We start from the raw sequence: 17,631 nt of genomic DNA, 5'->3' as shown, positions 1-17,631 counted from the left end.
TCTGTCAAGATTCTGCCTCTCGCGCATCACTGCTCCCTCCTCCCGAGCCTGCCAAAGTAACAAAAAAAACCAGGACACACACACACGAAGCTCCTTCCCTGCTCCCCTCCACTCACACACACACACACAGGCACACGCGCAAATACACACGGGGGGAGGTGAATCGGAGCAAGAGGGGAAATCGGAACGGGGATCGGGCAGAGGGGGGGAATCAGAACGGGGATCGGAGCTGAAGGGGGAAATCGGAACGGGGGGTTGGGGGATCGGAGCAGGGGGGGAATTGGATCACGTGACGCGATACTGGCCAAAATCAAAAGCTCCTTGTAGCTCCGGCTGGCTGACGCATCACAGCACGCAGTCAACCACGCCGGAAGGAGCCAGCGGGGGCAACTAGAATGGGGGCAAGCAGTTGGTGGCCTGCAGCCGCACGCGCCACAGGCCGCAGCGGGACCAAAGCCTAAGGGATGGCCCCGAGTCCTTTGTACTGCCCGTGGGATGAATAGTTCTTTTGAAAGCTCCTTGTATTGTCCCCGAATATTTTTGTATATAGTTATCATATCCCCTCTTAGACGCCTCTTTTCTAATGTAAAGAAATCTTATATAGTTAGCCTCTCCTCATGTTAGATCAGGGGTGCGCAAACTTCCTGCGCTATGCCCCCCAGCAGCGGCAAATGATGCTGCTTGGCCCCCCCAATAAAGTCTTGCGCCCCCACTGAGTTAGATCATCCTTCCCCTTTATTAATTTGATGGCTCTTCTCTGCACTCTCTCTAGTTCAATAATGTATTTTCTAAGTAGTGGTGCCCAAAATTGTACTCCATATTCAAGGTGTGGTCTTACTAATGTTTTGTAAAGGGGCATAATTATGTTGACTTCTCTTCCATCCATTGCCCGTTTGATGCAAGATAAGATCTTGTTTGCCTTTGCAGCTACTGCATGACTTTGGGCACTATTGCTAAGCCTGCTGTCTACACGCACTCCTAAATCCTTCAAGGATTTCCCCAATATATCTCCATTTAATTTGTTTATTCTTGCTTCCCAAATGCATAACCTCACATTTATCTGTATTAAACCTTATCTGCCATTTACCTGCCCACGTTTCCAGTCTCTCCTAGTCCTCCTGGTGAGAAATTATATCCTGCTCTGATTCCACTACCTTACACAATTTAGTGACATCAGCAAAGATGGAGACTTTGCTCTCGATGCCAACCTCAAGGTCATTAATAAACATGTTAAAAAGCAGGGGTCCCAGTACCGATCCCTGAGGTACTCCACTCACGACTTTAGCCCAACCTGAAAAAAGTTCAATTTATGACAACCCTCTGTTGTCTGTCTTTCAACCGGTTTTCAATTCAGGTGCATGTATTTGTACTGGGTCCAATTTGCTTTATTTTGTACACCAACCTCTTGTGTGAAACCGTATTAAAAGCCTTTGCAAAATCTAAGTAGACCACATCAACTGCATTACCCTGGTCTAAATTCCTACTAACCTCCTCAAAGAAACAAATAAGGTTAGTTTGGCAAGATCTATCCTTCATAAATCCATGCTGACTATTACTAATAATTTTGTTTTCCATTAGGTATTCCTGAATATTATCCTGTATTAAACCTTCAAGTAGTTTCCCCACTATTGAAATCAGGCTTACAGCTCTGTAATTCCCCGCTTGTGATCTAGATCCCTTTTTAAATGCTATGTAAGGAACCCCAACCCACTCTAATAGCGCATCTGAGATCAGATGCATTGTAAGGAACCCCAACCCACTCTAATAGCGCGTCTGAGATCAGATGCATTGTAAGGATCCCAAACCCTCTCTAATAGCGTGTCTGAGATCAGATGTATTGTAAGGAACCCCAACCCTCTCTAATAGTGCGTCTGAGATCAGATGTATTGTAAGGATCCCCAACCCTCTCTAATAGTGCGTCTGAGATCAGATGTATTGTAAGGATCCCCAACCCTCTCTAATAGTGCGTCTGAGATCAGATGCATTGTAAGGAACCCCAACCCTCTCTAATAGCGCGTCTGAGATCAGATGCATTGTAAGGAACCCCAACCCTCTCTAATAGCGCGTCTGAGATCAGATGTATTGTAAGGATCCCCAACCCTCTCTAATAGTGCGTCTGAGATCAGATGCATTGTAAGGAACCCCAACCCTCTCTAATAGCGCGTCTGAGATCAGATGCATTGTAAATTCTTCTGTATTTGGTTACAATTTCAAATGACCGGAAAACTACAGGGAATCTTTTAGGGACGCCCGGGGAAGCCAAGGGCTTTTAGGAAGATGTTGAAAAACACTTCCCTAATGTAAGCCAAATATAGAAAGTGCATCATAAAACCATGATGTTATTTAGCATTCAAACCCTAATATGTCTGGATAGGGAGATCTTTAGAACTGCCAGTTTCAGGGTTTGTATACGTGCATTTTATCTTTGTTTTATTCTCGCTCACCTTTTCCTTTGTCTAAAGCCTGCAGCTAAAGGGTGAGTTCTTGTTTTTTTTTTAGCAGATGTCATGAGAGCTGGTGTTTTGGTCACAGGAAAACCGCGTGACAAAGTATTTAGGTAGAAAAACATTCAAAGCATTTCTGCGATTCTTGGCATTCGTGGGTTGGGTGAAGTCTTTATTTGCTTGGTAAAACTCTATAATATTGATAAAAGTTTGCAAGCGGACCCAAACGTGGGTCTTTGCTAATAATTCCACTTTTTGTTTATTGAGAAAGACCAGTGCTGTGCTGCCCTGCTTTTAACTGTGGACTTAACACTATAATATCCACGTTATTCTCAATGATAGCAAAGTTTATGTATGGGAGCTCAACTGCACATAAGAAACAATATATTCTCAAAAGCTATTCATATACAAAAGCTAAAATAGTGGCCCCCATGTGGGTGGTGCAAAGAATCAGTCGTATTTAATGGGTCTTACACTCTTTATTGTTTATAGTGAGTGTGGTATTGAAATGAAAAATGAAACAGGATTTTCACTACTAAAACACAGTCTTAAACCAGTTTGAGTAATCAAGCGAAGAGCATTAATTACTCAATTCTCCCCCCCCCCCCCACACTCACACTCACTTGGGAAATGTAGGCCCTGTATGAGCAGCTGCCAGTAAGAGTCCAAAGATGCAGAAAACCACTCAAGCAGCAGGTTCACCCCCCCCCCCCCCTTTTAGTATTATTCCATGGATAAGACCCTTGGGTTTTGTGCCTCCCCCTTATCCATGGCATAAAAAAAAAATATATTTTTATTCAACCGGACCCTGGCTGTTTGGCTGTGCGCTGCTTCAATTCTTTTGTACATCTGTGATAACCCACAAGTGTTTCTTAACCCTCCTTTGGAAACCCCAGACCCGGTTTTAGGAACGGCCTATAAATGGTCAAACATGGGTATACACTGCTCCTCCAGGAATGGGGACTGGTTGGTTAACACCGAAAACGGTTTGTAGGAGATTAACAACCTTTTCCCACCACAGCTCACTCCCTTCATATATTACCTCCCCCCACCTGAGAAAGTTTCGGCGTTTACTCCTTTTGCCGCCAGACCGGCCTGCCGTGCGTAAAACACCTGCTGGGTCTTGTTTAGGGTGAAAGTGCAGTGAATTAGGCAACGTCCTTTATTGTTTCCTGGCACGGTAACAATTGCCCTTGCTGCCTGTTCCCAAAATATCCAGTTGAACTTGTTTGTTGACATACCCCATGCGTTACTGTTAAAGGTGTAGAGATGGGTGTGCCTGTGCGGGACTATTTCATGTTGCATAAACCTAGGACTCTGAGAACACGTCAGCTGGGAGAACAGATGCAAGGTTCATTTATTTGCTCAGTAAACTCAGCTCCTGTTTGCTTGTACGCGTAGGTCATAGAGACCTGCTTCTAATCTGTAGAGAACATTGGTCACCGTGTCCTGGAATAGGTAAAAGGGTCCGTGGGTACCAGGATATGGAACATTAACGATGCAGGCCAAATATCAGTGACATGTTTCATAGGTGAAAAGTAGACAAATGATGTCTCTACAAAGTATGTAACAATAATTTATTAACACTGTTAATCATTAAGTTTAATCTTCCCTGATCCTTTTCCCTTTGTCTTTTTTTTACAAGGAGTTTTGCGTAAAGCGGATTACCTTATTCATATGGAGCAAATGAGTGATAATCAGGATCTCCTCTTATATGGAGGCCCCCCTGTAAGACTTCCAAAAAGAATGTACAAATATGTATACCAGTATTTATTACATGACTGCTGTTCCTCCACGTTGGGTTGTGTGTGGGATTGGTTTTTACAACTTTTCCTTGAGGGATCCAGCCCGGCCATCAACATACTCCCACTTGTTCACACCGGGGTTTAATCATGTATGCCCCAATTTAACTATAGAAAGGGTATCATCAAACCAGAAAGTTGTATAACTCACATGTTAAACGTTGGGGGGGGGGGGGGGGGGTGGCAATCTTTAAAACATCATAACTAACAAGAAGGTACCAGAAGGAAGTATATCTCAGAGAAAGTGACCTGCCACCAAAGAGGCCATTCTCCAACGCTGAAGGGTGAGAGGCGCGGGGGAATTGTGTGGTGCCGAAATGGCCAACTTCAGTCCTCAAGAGCCAGTAACAGGTCAGGTTTTCAGAATATCCCTGCTTCAGCACAGGTGGCTCCATCAATGGCAGCCACACATGCTGAAGCAGAGATATTTCTGAAAAAATGGCCACTCCTGGGGGTAGTGCATTCATAGAATAATCTCCCGGCAGAGGTGGTGCTGGCTAGGACCATAAAGGATTTCAAAACTGATTGGATGCAAGTCAGGCCTGAGGTGCAGGGAGAGACGTGAGCAGACCAGGGGTAGGCCAAATGGTTTTTTTCTATCTGCTGTCCGTTTGTGTGTTTCAGGGATCGCCCACATCGATTGCAATGCAGGAACTGAGCCAAGGGCTTGTGCAAGATCAGAAAAGCCGGCTTTCCTGGAAGCAGCTGCCCAAAATAAATACTTAATGCAAAGTGTGTGGGTCAGACTGTGCATACACAGAAGGCTAAGTGCATGGAACACATTAACTCCGTCACTGGAGACTGAATCCATATCACAAAGGGATCATTTGTCATTCCACATGGTGCATTTAATTAACCCTTGGCGTGCTCCATGGCGTAGCCACCGCCTCATGGGGTCTGGAACTCTTCCTGCTCATTATGAACATTGTGTCATCTGTAACGCAACGTCCACGCCACAAGAAGCGCCATGGCTGCCTGGCACGCAAAGGGTTAATTATACCACAGCCGGTGCGCTCTGCCCAGCATAATGCCGAAAAAAGCCTGCCCTATTCTGAACTTTCCCCCTGCCCCTAAAGAGATTACTTTTGTGTTTGGTAACTGTGGAGATCTGCCCGGCTAATATTTCCAGCAGAGAAGGGGTTGAGATTGGTACCTTTGTGTCATTCTGTTAGTCCAGACCAAGCAGGTCTGATTGAACCACCTGTGCTGAAGCAGGGATATGAATGTAATCAATGGTGGTAAAGATATCGCTCGGACCCAATAAATCAATCTACAAAAAAAACAGGCACATGGGGAGATATGGTAGAAAGCACAAGAAAAGTGACCAAGGGGACTGTTGTGACCGTGGTCACCTGAAGCAGGGATATCCTGAAAACCTGACCTGTTGGTGGCCCTTGAGGACTGGAGTTGCCCACCCCTACTGTACATCACCACATCTAGTGTTTCTCCTAGGGGGCGTTCGCTCCCCACAGAAAATCTAACCGCGCTCTTAACGGAAGCAGGGCGCCGTGCCGGTTACATCCCCGGATTGTGCGGGGCTGGAGGTGACAAGGACCACTGGCACAGAAGGGGTTAAGTGTTCCTCATCTCGCCCTGCGGCGAGCCTTTGTGCTGCCGGAGAATCCAGCATGGCGCAGTATCTTACCACGTTGAAGGGCGAGGGTGAGCAATACAAAGCCGCAATGAACTGGGCAGCTGATCAGTGACGTTTAATTATGAAGCGCTCGATGACGCGGTTAGGATGAACCGCACTACGCCGAGACGGCGAGTAAAAGGTGACAAGTACTCTCCCCCGTATAGAGCACAGTAATGTTACCAAACACATCCACAAACGTGATACCTCTTAATCACAGTGCTTCCCCTGCAGCCTGGGATTCTGGGTAATGACATGCAAATGAGCACCCCCTAGGGCGTCATTTTTTGCTTCTTATCTACTTTACCATAGAACCCGATAAGCCCATCCCTGCCCCATTACACAGCTTTTACAGCACAGCCAGGGGTAAAGAAGTGCAGAGCCAGTCATCCTACTCACAGACAGCTGTCTCATCAGTGCAAAGCTGGTTATACTGGCTTTATAATGTGAGGCTGGTAGTGGTTACAAACCAGAGACTGCAAGTAATAAAAAACCCTCCATCTTACAGTAATGATAATAAACATTTATGCGCAGATTCACATCTCAGACAGGACCCCAAAACATGGCGTAGGTCGGACTTCCCAGCTTAATGGCACCACACTGCCACCCTGTGGCGAGACACTTAAACAGCACAGGTTAGATAGATTTAGGAATTCTGGTCTTCGGTGTTTATTTTTTTCCAGGGTTTTCATTATATTAAAAATAATGTGTTTCAGTGTTAACAATAAAAATATTGACGTTTGATCTGAGCACTTATTTTAGTTTCTGTACTTCCTTTGGGTTACCTTGGTATCCTATCTCTGGCTGGTCTGCTAAAAGGTGTCATTCTATAAGAACTGATGCTTAATTTCCAGTTGTCACGGGCAGCGCACGATAAGTGGTCAGTGGTGCTTTTTTGGTTAAAACCGGAATCGTTAGGTAAATGATATTCCATGAAGTGTATCTTGTGAGGTTTATGTTATTACCCCATTGGTGTATATATTATAGAAACGGGCGTACCGGGCTTGCATATCAATGCGTTTGGGTGTCAAGAGAACACGGTCTCCTCCTGAGCCAGAAACTCTGCCTAGAACACCCCATAAAATCTTTGACTACATCATTGATGCCATTGACAAGCACATTTATCACAGGACGCCCTTCACCCTCATCCTTTCTGGTGATTCCCTATCTTCTCCCAAAGTATTCCTTCTCCAACTCTTTGTGGTGACCCCTTATCTTCTCCCAAAGTACTCCTTCTCGAAGCGTTTGAAGTCCGCATCTAAGAACACAGACTTCTCCACGATCTTCTTTCTCTGTTTCACCTGTCGGTCATTAGCTCTGCGTCCACGGTTCTGTTTCAAGACCTGGGTGACAGATGCAGCCCGTAATTAGTAGCACACAACGTCCTCCCATCCAAACAAACTGTCTGAATCCCATAAAGCCTTTTTACCGGACTCCATGAGGAGACAAAAGGAATTGAGAAGGGGATAGGGCCGGGAGTCACCAAGCTTCCATAGGGGGCATCAGAGCTGCATCGTGCATGGTCATGTCCTTCAATGGCAATGAACATGGGAGCGAGCGCTGATAACCGTTATCGCAGCGGAATGATTCTCTCCATATCACTAAGCAAATAGTTTTATTTTTCATTACACCGTTGGAACCGGAGGGGTTTACGGGGCCGGAGCGCCCTATTTTCAGCTCAGAGACACTTATTGGTGAAGTTACGGTGTTCTTGCTAAATATTTAAATGGCAGTCCAAGTGGAAGTCGCAACGTTGTATCCCCAGGAGCAGGGGTGGCCAACTCCAGTCCTCAAGGCCACCAACAGGCCAGGTTTTTTAAGCATATCACCAGTTCAGCACAGGTGGCTCAGTCGTTGACTCTACCACCTGTGCTGAAGCAGGCATATCCGGAAAACCTGCTGGTGGCCCTTGAGGACTGGAGTTGACCACCCCTGCCCTAGCGGGAGGACAGAGACAGGTAACAACACCAGTAAGTTTCTCAGTAATTGGGGGTTCCCCGGAGCTAACCATTGCAGTTCAACTCTGCTGGACCCCCTCTCCCCGTTTCAGTGATGTAAAAAAAAACCAAAAAAAAAAAAACAAATTTTTTTTTTATCAGGTTGGGGTTTCTGCTGTAAGATTGCCAGGTTTATTTTGCCAGTCAACGTTTTGATCTCAACTAGGATCTTCATCAGAGCTAAGCAAGGAGATCAGGAACATTACAGCTGAGACCAGTGGTGAGCAGAGCTCCCCCTGCAGCCTGTGCAGGAACTGGCATTTTACATTTGAACATATATATTTAAAAATACAAAAGGCTTTAATTACACAGCACTATTGTAAATTAACAAAGAACATTAGGCAAAGCATTAAAAAACCCAAAACAAAATAAACTTGAGATGAAAAAGGGAGGAAGAGACAGATATATGGCTATTTAAGGAGAACCAAGGCCCATCTCCCTTTTTTTGCTTTGTGGGTCAAAACCAACTCATTGTGCTGATGAAATTACCAGGAAGGGCGCGGGAATACTAACATTTATTTATTTAAAGCTGCAGTCCAAGCTGCTGTTTTTTCCCCCCTTTAATATGCGCATCAATACAATCCACACAATGATAAGTAATTAGCTAAGTTGCCGATCGGCGAAGATTCGGCTCGGGGGCTCACTAAATGGCTGTCAGTGCAGCAGAAGAGGACCAAAGATGCAAAGTTCTGTGGGGAAGATCATGTGACCAGGCAGTCACTAGATACAATTGGTGCACTGCAAGAGAGAGGACGGGGCTCAAAAATGGGTGTGTCAGAGCCTGTTTCAGAAGAGGAAGGGGATGTGACTTTGTAAAGGGTTGTTATAGAAACAAACACAAATGATGAGTTTTTTTTTTTAATGCTACAAGTATTTTCTCATAGTACAGAACTCATATTAATAAACAAATGTAGCTATTGCTCAGTCTGCAGCTTTAAAGCGGAATTATTTATTGTAGTATAGATTTAAATTCATTATTCTTTGCCTAGGGTTGAGCACCATTTACCCTACAGAAAAAAAAACCGTGTGTGTCCAAGCTGATATACCCTTAACGTTTTCATGTGAGTAGGGCATTTTGGGGTAACAGAGGGGCAGGCATCCCGTAAAGCAGGGAGTACTCAACTCCAGTCCTCAAGACTTCCCAACAGGTCAGGTTTAAGGATATCCCAGCTACAGCACAAGTGGCTCAGTCATCTATTGCACAACCTGTGCTGAAGCAGGGATATCCTGAAAACCTAACCGGTTGGTGAGACGGGCTGGGGTTGAGAACCCCTGCCATAAAGGGCTCGGTTACTAGTTTTGATTTTTAAATCACCGGCCTAATATAGACCCAAGATGAAGCCAGGAATATTAACACCCCCGCCCCCCCCTGACAGCACTCACCTTCTTAACAACTTCTTTGTTAGCTACAGTCTGGCAGCTGAGCATGTACTTGAGGTTTTGTTGGAGATGATCCTTTCCCCTGCTCTTCTTAAACTCCTCTGGGACAAGAGCAGCGATTTGTGTTATTACAGATTTATTAATATAGTAAACTCCCCATCACCACACACACACCAAGACAGGTGTACCTGTCCTCATGGTACCCCTATTCTGGACTCTACAGCAGGAGTGGTCAACTCCAGTCCTCAAGGGCCACCAAAAAGGTCAAGTTTTAAGGATATCCCTGCTTCAGCACAGGTGGCCCAGTCAATGACAGCCACCTGTGCTGAACCAGTGATATTCTCAAAACCTGTCCTGGTGGTGGCCCTTGAGGACTGGAGTTGCTCACCCCGCTGTACAGATTACTTATTGGCAATCTCTCGTGAACAACAAAGGTATTGGGTAGGCCAAAAGCTTAAAGCAAGGACTTTAGGTAGTATTTTCTGAAATACAACCAGTGCCATGCACTACCGCAGGGAGACAGTCAGAGATCAGGGAGGTTAATGCATGGCTAAGAAAGTGGTGCAGGAAGGAGGGGTTTGGGTTTTTAGAGCACTGGGACTCCTTTTCTGAGAGGTGCCATCTATATTTAGGGACGGATTGCACCTCAATGAAGAGGGATCTTCTGTGCAAGGGGGGAGAATGCTAAAAAGGTTGGAGGAGATTTTAAACTAGGATGGAGGGGGGAGGGGAATGAAACAGATAATGAACTAAATGGAATAGAGGGGGATACAAGGCGGTATGGAGGTAGAATGGGGGCAAGTGCGAGTTTGACAAGCAATGAGGCACCTATAATAAATACAGATAATACTCGAAAACTTCTAAAGACTAAACCAAGTGGGAGCAGAAAGGAAGGAGCAGATAAGATAATAGTACAGGCTGAAAATAAACTTCAATGCATGCTTGCTAATGCAAGAAGCCTGAGGCTATGGTCCCGCTGCCTCAGACAACGCGCCCGCAGTGCAGACAGGCGGCACGTGGAGAGGCACTTGACCACGATATGCGGTCTGTAGGGAGCGGGAGGTGGGGGGCGTGGTAAAATGGGGGCAAGAGGGGGAGGCGGCGCCGTGCGAGAGCCCCGCGCCCCCAAAAGCTGGCCCCTTCACAGCTCCCCCCGCGCCACCCACTGAACCACCAGCCACTTCCAGCCAAAAACTCGAGCCCTCCAGCCACCTCTCTCCGTCAGTCCCTCCCTAGCTTTCCCCCTGCACGCTCAACACGCCCAGAGCGGGCAAGTATGGGGCCAGCCACTGTCCCGTCGCCCGCCTACCCCTCCCCCCCCGGGCCTACCTCCAGCCCGGGCAGCAGCCACAGGGATAGGAGGCAGAGAGGTGGAGCCAAAAAACCATACCCTTGGGTAATAAGTATAAAAGAAATAAGCCAAAAACAATGTGGCTAATTAAACAGGTAGGGGAGGAAAATGGACAAGAAGAGGAAGGCGTTTAGATTCTTTAAGTCAGAAGGGACGGAGACATCGTATCAGAATTATAAGGAACTAGCTGAGAGACCCGGCGTTGCCCAGGATGTAAATCTGTAATAGGTAGTATTAGTTATAAATAGGGGAACAATAGGATGACTATTTGGTGGAAAGGTTGTATAATAATGTTGTAAAGAAAAAACATTGTTTAAAAATGGTTTATTGTAAACACACCACAGTACAATGTAGATTTTGGTGACATAACTGATGTAAAAATGTGAGGTGTGTGTCCCGCTAGGGTGTGAGGTGGAGGGTGTCTGGTGAGTGCGGGCGGCGGCTGAGGCAGGTCAGGACGGTATGGATGCACGGGACACACGGGGGAGGGGAGAGAAGACAAACCGGCCAATGAGAGCCGTGGGGGGCGAGCGGACCAATACTAGCTGATATACCCGGCGTTGAACGCGATTGCAGGAGCGGGGGAGGCGTGGAGTGAAAGTGAGAAGGGGAGGGGGGGAGGGGGGGTGAAAGTGAGGAACAAATTATTGCCAGGAGTAAAATGTCCCTCTCAATCCACTACCCATGTCTGTTTATTTGGAGACACACACACACACACACACACACACACTCACACACTCACACACTCACACACTCACACACTCACACACTCACACACTCACACACTCACACACTCACACTCACACACTCACACACTCACACACTCACACTCACACTGCTTGGCCCCCCCAGCGGCCATGTCCCGGGCCGCGCGGCCGCCGGGGAGGGAGCTGATGCAGAGCGCGGAGTGAAGGAGGGAGTACGGCCATTTTAGCATGATGCTGAACGTGCATGAAGTGTGTTAAAGAAATAACGCAGGGTTCTGGCGGGAAGACGGGAATTTTGGTTAAGGGTGAAAATGATTGTATTTGCCTTTGACCGTGCGTGAAGGCGGTAATTTGTGGCAAGGGGGACATGAGCGTGTATCGGACAGTAAGGCGGGTGACGGGGCCCGATTTGTGAAGTTGCGGGGCGGGCGGCCATTGCGGAGGCGATTTGTTCAGCGGGCAAGGGGACAATGAATATTGTGGCAGATGACCATGTTAGGTGCAGTAAGGCGGGCGACAGGGTGAGGATGGGGCCATATTTGCGGTGCAGAGTGTAAGCATCGGTTGGTAAGGGGGAGGGAGTGACTTGTGAGCGTTGTGCGTGAAGGCGCCCATTGCGGAGCGGCCGTGAAGTTACGGGGTGGGCGGGCATAGCAGAGTGGTGCAGAGAGTAAGCGTGTGTGGAGGGAGTGATTTGTCAGCGGTGGCGTGGCCGGGTAAGAGGGGGTGGGTGGACATAGGGTAAGTGGGGATAGTGGAGAGACAGTAAGGGGAGTGGTGATGTGCGTGGAGAGGTAACAGGAGTGTGTTAAACTTACCAAGGTGTGTGGCCGAGTCCGCAGGGGTGATTCAGCAGGGAGAGTGTGTCAGAGTGTTATGGTGAGTCTGCAGGGTGAGACTGTCTGTGGAGTAGGTGTGTCCGTGATGTCAGCGTACCACTTGGCCAATGAGACCCGTAGGGGAGGCGGGTCATGGGCGGGCAGACTGAGGGACCAATGAGAATGCCCACATCTACTAACAAACAACTTTGAGATTTATATAGAGATAGGAATATGTGTGTGGTGTGTGGTGTGTGTGTAAAATTGCAAAAGGGCAATCAAATTAGCAAAAATGGATAATGAAAAAAGGATTGCAATAGAAAGTAAGGTCAACCCTAAAAAGTTCTTTAAGTACCTTAATAACAAAAAAATGAGAAAAGAAAATATAAGACCCTTTCAGTGTGAGATGGGTAGGCAGATTATTGGAGATAAGGAAAAAGCTGAGGTATTAAACAAATTCTTTGCCTCTGTGTTTACCAGGGAAGAATCAAGTTCAATAGTAGTGCCGCAGGAGGAAGCCACAACCTCCATATTAATGAACAATTGGTTAGATTGCAAATAAGTAAATAAGGCACCTGGCAACGACGGCATACATCCAAGAGTTTTCAAGGAGTTAAGCTCAGTAATAGCCAAACCATTATATTTAATATTCAAGGACTCCATTTCCACAGGCCCAGTACCACAAGATTGGCGTAAAGCAGATGTGGTGCCTATATTTAAAAAGGGAGCTAGATCACAACCGGGGAATTACAGACCTGTAAGCCTGACCTTGTTGAATAGTGGGGAAACTACTTGAAGGTTTAATACGGGATAATATTCAGGAATACCTAATGGAAAACAAAATTATTAGTAATAGTCAGCATGGATTTATGAAGGATAGATCATGCCAAACTAACCTTATTTGTTTCTTTGAGGAGGTAAGTAGGAATTTAGACCAGGATAATGCAGTTGATGTGGTCTACTTAGATTTTGCAAAGGCTTTTGATACGGTTTCAGACAAGAGGTTGGTGTACAAAATAAAGAAAATTGTACTCAGAAATAATATATGCACCTGGATTGAAAATTGGTTAAAGGACAGACAACAAAGGGTTGTCATAAATGGAAGTTTTTCAGGTTGGGCTAAAGTCGTGGAGTACCTCGGGGATCGGTACTGGGACCCCTGCTTTTTAACTTGTTTATTATCTTTGCTGATGATACTAAATTGTGTAAGGTAATAGAATCAGAGCAGGATGTAATTTCTCTTCAGAAGGACTTGGAGAGACTGGAAACGTGGGCAGGTAAATGGCAGATGAGGTTTAATACAGATAAATGTAAGGTTATGCATTTGGGATGCAAGAATAAAAAGGCGACTTACAAATTAAATGGGGATAAATTGGGGGAATCCTTGATGGAGAAGGATTTAGGAGTGCTTGTAGACAGCAGGCTTAGCAATAGTGCCCAAAGTCATGCAGTAGCTGCAAAGGCAAACAAGATCTTATCTTGCATCAAACAGGCAATGGATGGAAGGGAAGTAAACATAATTATGCCCCTTTACAAAGCATTAGTAAGACCACACCTTGAATATGGAGTACAATTTTGGGCACCAAGCCTAAGAAAAGACATTATGGAACCAGAGAGAGTGCAGAGAAGAGCCACCAAATTAATAAAGGGGATGGCCAATCTAACTTATGAGGAGAGACTAGCTAAATTAGATTTATTTACATTATTTACATTAGAAAAGAGGCGTCTAAGAGGGGATATGATAACTCTATACAAATATATTCGGGGACAATACAAGGAGCTTTCAAAAGAACTATTCATCCCAATGGCAGTACTAAGGACTCGGGGCCATCCCTTAAGGTTGGAGGAAAGGAGATTTCACCAGCAACAAAGGAAAGGTTTCTTTACAGTAAGGGCAGTAACAATGTGAAATTCATTACCCATGGAGACTGTGATGGCAGATACAATAGATATGTTAAAAAAATGTTGGACATCTTTTTAGAAAGGAAAGGTATACAGGGATATTCCAAATAAGTATACATGGGAAGGATGTTGATCCAAGGAATAATCCGATTTATTTTTCCCCTTATGAGATTTCTCTTTGGATTATATGACACTGGGGTTTTTTTGTTTGCCTTCCCCTGGATCAATAAGTATAGATATAGGATAAAATATCTGTTGTCTAAATTTAGCATAGGTTGAACTTGATGGACGTGCGTCTTTTTCCCCAACCTCATCTACTATGTAACTGTTACATTTTCTGTACAATTTACTTGCCCCTCGCTGCCTCTGCAGGGAGGCTGCTCCGTGCATCACTACCCTACCAGTAGTGACTGTCCTATATCCTACAAATCTCCACTATCCAGCATGATCAGGGGCAGTGACGGCATGACCCAAGGCTACATGTTCTAAAACCATTTCATCTTCCTTTCTTTTTGCAGCGGGTTGGCACACTGACTTTATTTTCTTGATAATTTACAACCTGCTCTTCCCTGTAACAGCTTCAGACCGTGTGTTTGAGCAGGAGAGGCTTACCTAGGGTATGGGGTGTCCACATTTAGTCTCAGATGCGACAGTAGAGTAAATACAAACAGATAACTACACTGTTTAGAGCCGAGAGACGGAACGTACTGCTGACAACTTGGTGCTTCCATAAGATCGTTCTGTCCCGTGTGGTTTGAGAGCAGAATAACAAGGTACAGTGAGGAGTTCAGGATTAGCTGCTGCTAAATAACTCAACAGGGGAAACGTCTTTACAGAACAGCCAGAGAAAACAGCAGCTGGGATCATGGTTCCTCACTGGGATTTACAGGTTGTGATGTCTAAGAATGTCAGAATAAGATTCCACCGATTTATTATCTGCAATACAACACTAAGTAACCCGTATAATAACCCTACATTTTGAATCACTCGTTTTTCCTTCAGTGCTATCAATTATTAGCCAATGAAATGATCTTTTGCACACCGCCAGTTGCAGAAGAATAGACGGATGCTGTATCGTCCCCTACACACAGACCTCACCTATAGCAGACTTGGTGACCCTGTTTTTGGCGGTTGCTCGCTCGCTTTGCCTCTGCCCCTGCTGCTTTAATCTCCGGAGCTGCTTTTTCATTCCCATCTTGTTGCTGCTGAGGAGTTGATGCTGGCTGCTGTGCGGGGCTTTTCCTTTCCTGGAGCCCAACTTCTTTTTATCTGTATGGATTGGAGAGCAGCAGTACAGGGAATATGCAGATCCGCAGTGTATATCATGAGCGGCCCCTCGCTGTACAACACCCACCCCAATGTGCCTCGGGGGGGCCCCCCTCGCTGTACAACACCCACCCCAATGTGCCTCGGGGGGGCCCCCCTCGCTGTACAACACCCACCCCAATGTGCCTCGGGGGGGCCCCCTTCGCTGTACAACACCCACCCCAATGTGCCCCGGGGGGCCCCCTCGCTGTACAACACCCACCCCAATGTGCCCCCTCGCTGTACAACACCCACCCCAATGTGCCCCCTCGCTGTACAACACCCATCCAATGTGCCCCGGGGGGCCCCCTCGCTGTACAACACCCATCCAATGTGCCCCGGGGGGCCCCCTCGCTGTACAACACCCACCCCAATGTGCCCCCTCGCTGTACAACACCCACCCCAATGTGCCCGGGGGGCCCCCTCGCTGTACAACACCCACCCCAATGTGCCCCCTCGCTGTACAACACCCACCCCAATGTGCCCCCTCGCTGTACAACACCCACCCCAATGTGCCCCCTCGCTGTACAACACCCACCCCAATGTGCCCCCTCGCTGTACAACACCCACCCCAATGTGCCCCGGGGGCCCCTCGCTGTACAACACCCACCCCAATGTGCCCCCGGGGGGGGGCCCTCGCTGTACAACACCCACCCCAATGTGCCCCGGGTGGGGGGGGGGGCTCGCTGTACAACACCCACCCCAATGTGCCCCGGGGGGGGGGGGCTCGCTGTACAACACCCACCCCAATGTGCCCCGGGGGGACACCCAGCCCAATGTGCCCCTCGCTGTACAACACCCACCCCAATGTGCCCCAGGGGCCCCTCGCTGTACAACACCCACCCCAATGTGCCCAGGGGGGCCCCCCCTCGCTGTACAACACCCACCCCAATGTGCCTCGGGGGGGCCCCCCTCGCTGTACAACACCCACCCCAATGTGCCTCGGGGGGGCCCCCCTCGCTGTACAACACCCACCCCAATGTGCCCCGGGGGGGCCCCCCTCGCTGTACAACACCCACCCCAATGTGCCTCGGGGGGGCCCCTCGCTGTACAACACCCACCCCAATGTGCCCCGGGGGGCCCCCTCGCTGTACAACACCCATCCAATGTGCCCCGGGGGCCCCCCTCGCTGTACAACACCCACCCCACTGTGCCCCCTCGCTGTACAACACCCACCCCAATGTGCCCCGGGGGGCCCCCTCGCTGTACAACACCCACCCCAATGTGCCCCCTCGCTGTACAACACCCACCCCAATGTGCCCCGGGGGCCCCCTCGCTGTACAACACCCACCCCAATGTGCCCCCTCGCTGTACAACACCCACCCCAATGTGCCCCCTCGCTGTACAACACCCACCCCAATGTGCCCCGGGGGCCCCTCGCTGTACAACACCCACCCCAATGTGCCCCCGGGGGGGGGGGGGGGGCCCTCGCTGTACAACACCCACCCCAATGTGCCCCGGGGGGGGGGGGGGGCTCGCTGTACAACACACACCCCAATGTGCCCCGGGGGGACACCCAGCCCAATGTGCCCCTCGCTGTACAACACCCACCCCAATGTGCCCCAGGGGCCCCTCGCTGTACAACACCCACCCCAATGTGCCCCGGGGGCCCCTAACTGTACAACACCCACCCCAATGTGCCCCAGTGGCCCCTCACTGTATAACACCCACCCAATGTGCCCGTGTCCCCTCACTGTATAACACCCACCCAATGTGCCCGTGTCCCCTCACTGTATAACACCCACCCAATGTGCCCCAGTGCCCTGTCATTGTATCTACCCCACCCCCCGTGCCCCAGTAAGCCCTCTGTCTTACCGGTCAGTTCCGAGCTCAGCAGCTCCAGTCCTTTCCTGAGCAGTGACGCGGACATCACCGCAGTCCTACTCAGCCCACACGTGCACTTCACAGCCTTCCTTTCCGGTCATTGCACGCACAACTTCCGGGATAAGATGACGCACTTCCGTATACAGCTGCAGCCTCCTAGTTACCAACCACCGACATGTCCCCTGCTCAGTATGGGCAGCCTGAATCACTAGGCGGCCATCTTTGATCTGGGCACCCAATCCCTTTAAATCTATGTCACATTATTGTCCAAGTATACAGCAGGAGGCAGCGCTGTGCCACAGTAATAAGGGACATACATACATACATACATACATACAGAAGTGGCAAGCTGCAAATACCCACATCAGTATTGTTTTGGGGAAAAAATACTTAACCTATTAATTGCCACAGGAGCCTGGAAAACATTGTTTCAGACTGTATATGCCAATTACATTCCAAATAATCAGG

At 48.0% G+C, this 17,631-nt stretch overlaps 1 protein-coding gene across 1 annotated transcript; it reads right to left on the bottom strand.

The window, feature by feature from the left end:
- Window positions 1-6,520: 6,520 nt before the first annotated feature.
- Window positions 6,521-17,307, bottom strand: RPS19BP1 (ribosomal protein S19 binding protein 1). Its single transcript, XM_075573746.1, has 4 exons — window positions 17,155-17,307; window positions 15,133-15,303; window positions 9,260-9,357; window positions 6,521-7,222 (listed from the first exon to the last, which is right to left on the bottom strand). The coding sequence occupies exons 1-4, from the start codon at window positions 17,207-17,209 to the stop codon at window positions 7,091-7,093; spliced, it is 456 nt and encodes a 151-aa protein (XP_075429861.1). The 5' UTR covers window positions 17,210-17,307; the 3' UTR covers window positions 6,521-7,090.
- Window positions 17,308-17,631: the final 324 nt, after the last annotated feature.

The sequence above is a fragment of the Ascaphus truei genome, chromosome 17 (genome assembly GCF_040206685.1).
Source record: "Ascaphus truei isolate aAscTru1 chromosome 17, aAscTru1.hap1, whole genome shotgun sequence".
NCBI classification, from domain to species: Eukaryota; Metazoa; Chordata; class Amphibia; order Anura; family Ascaphidae; genus Ascaphus; species Ascaphus truei.
The sequence above is the reverse complement of the archived record's forward strand: the minus strand, read 5'-3'. Positions and strand labels throughout refer to the sequence as shown.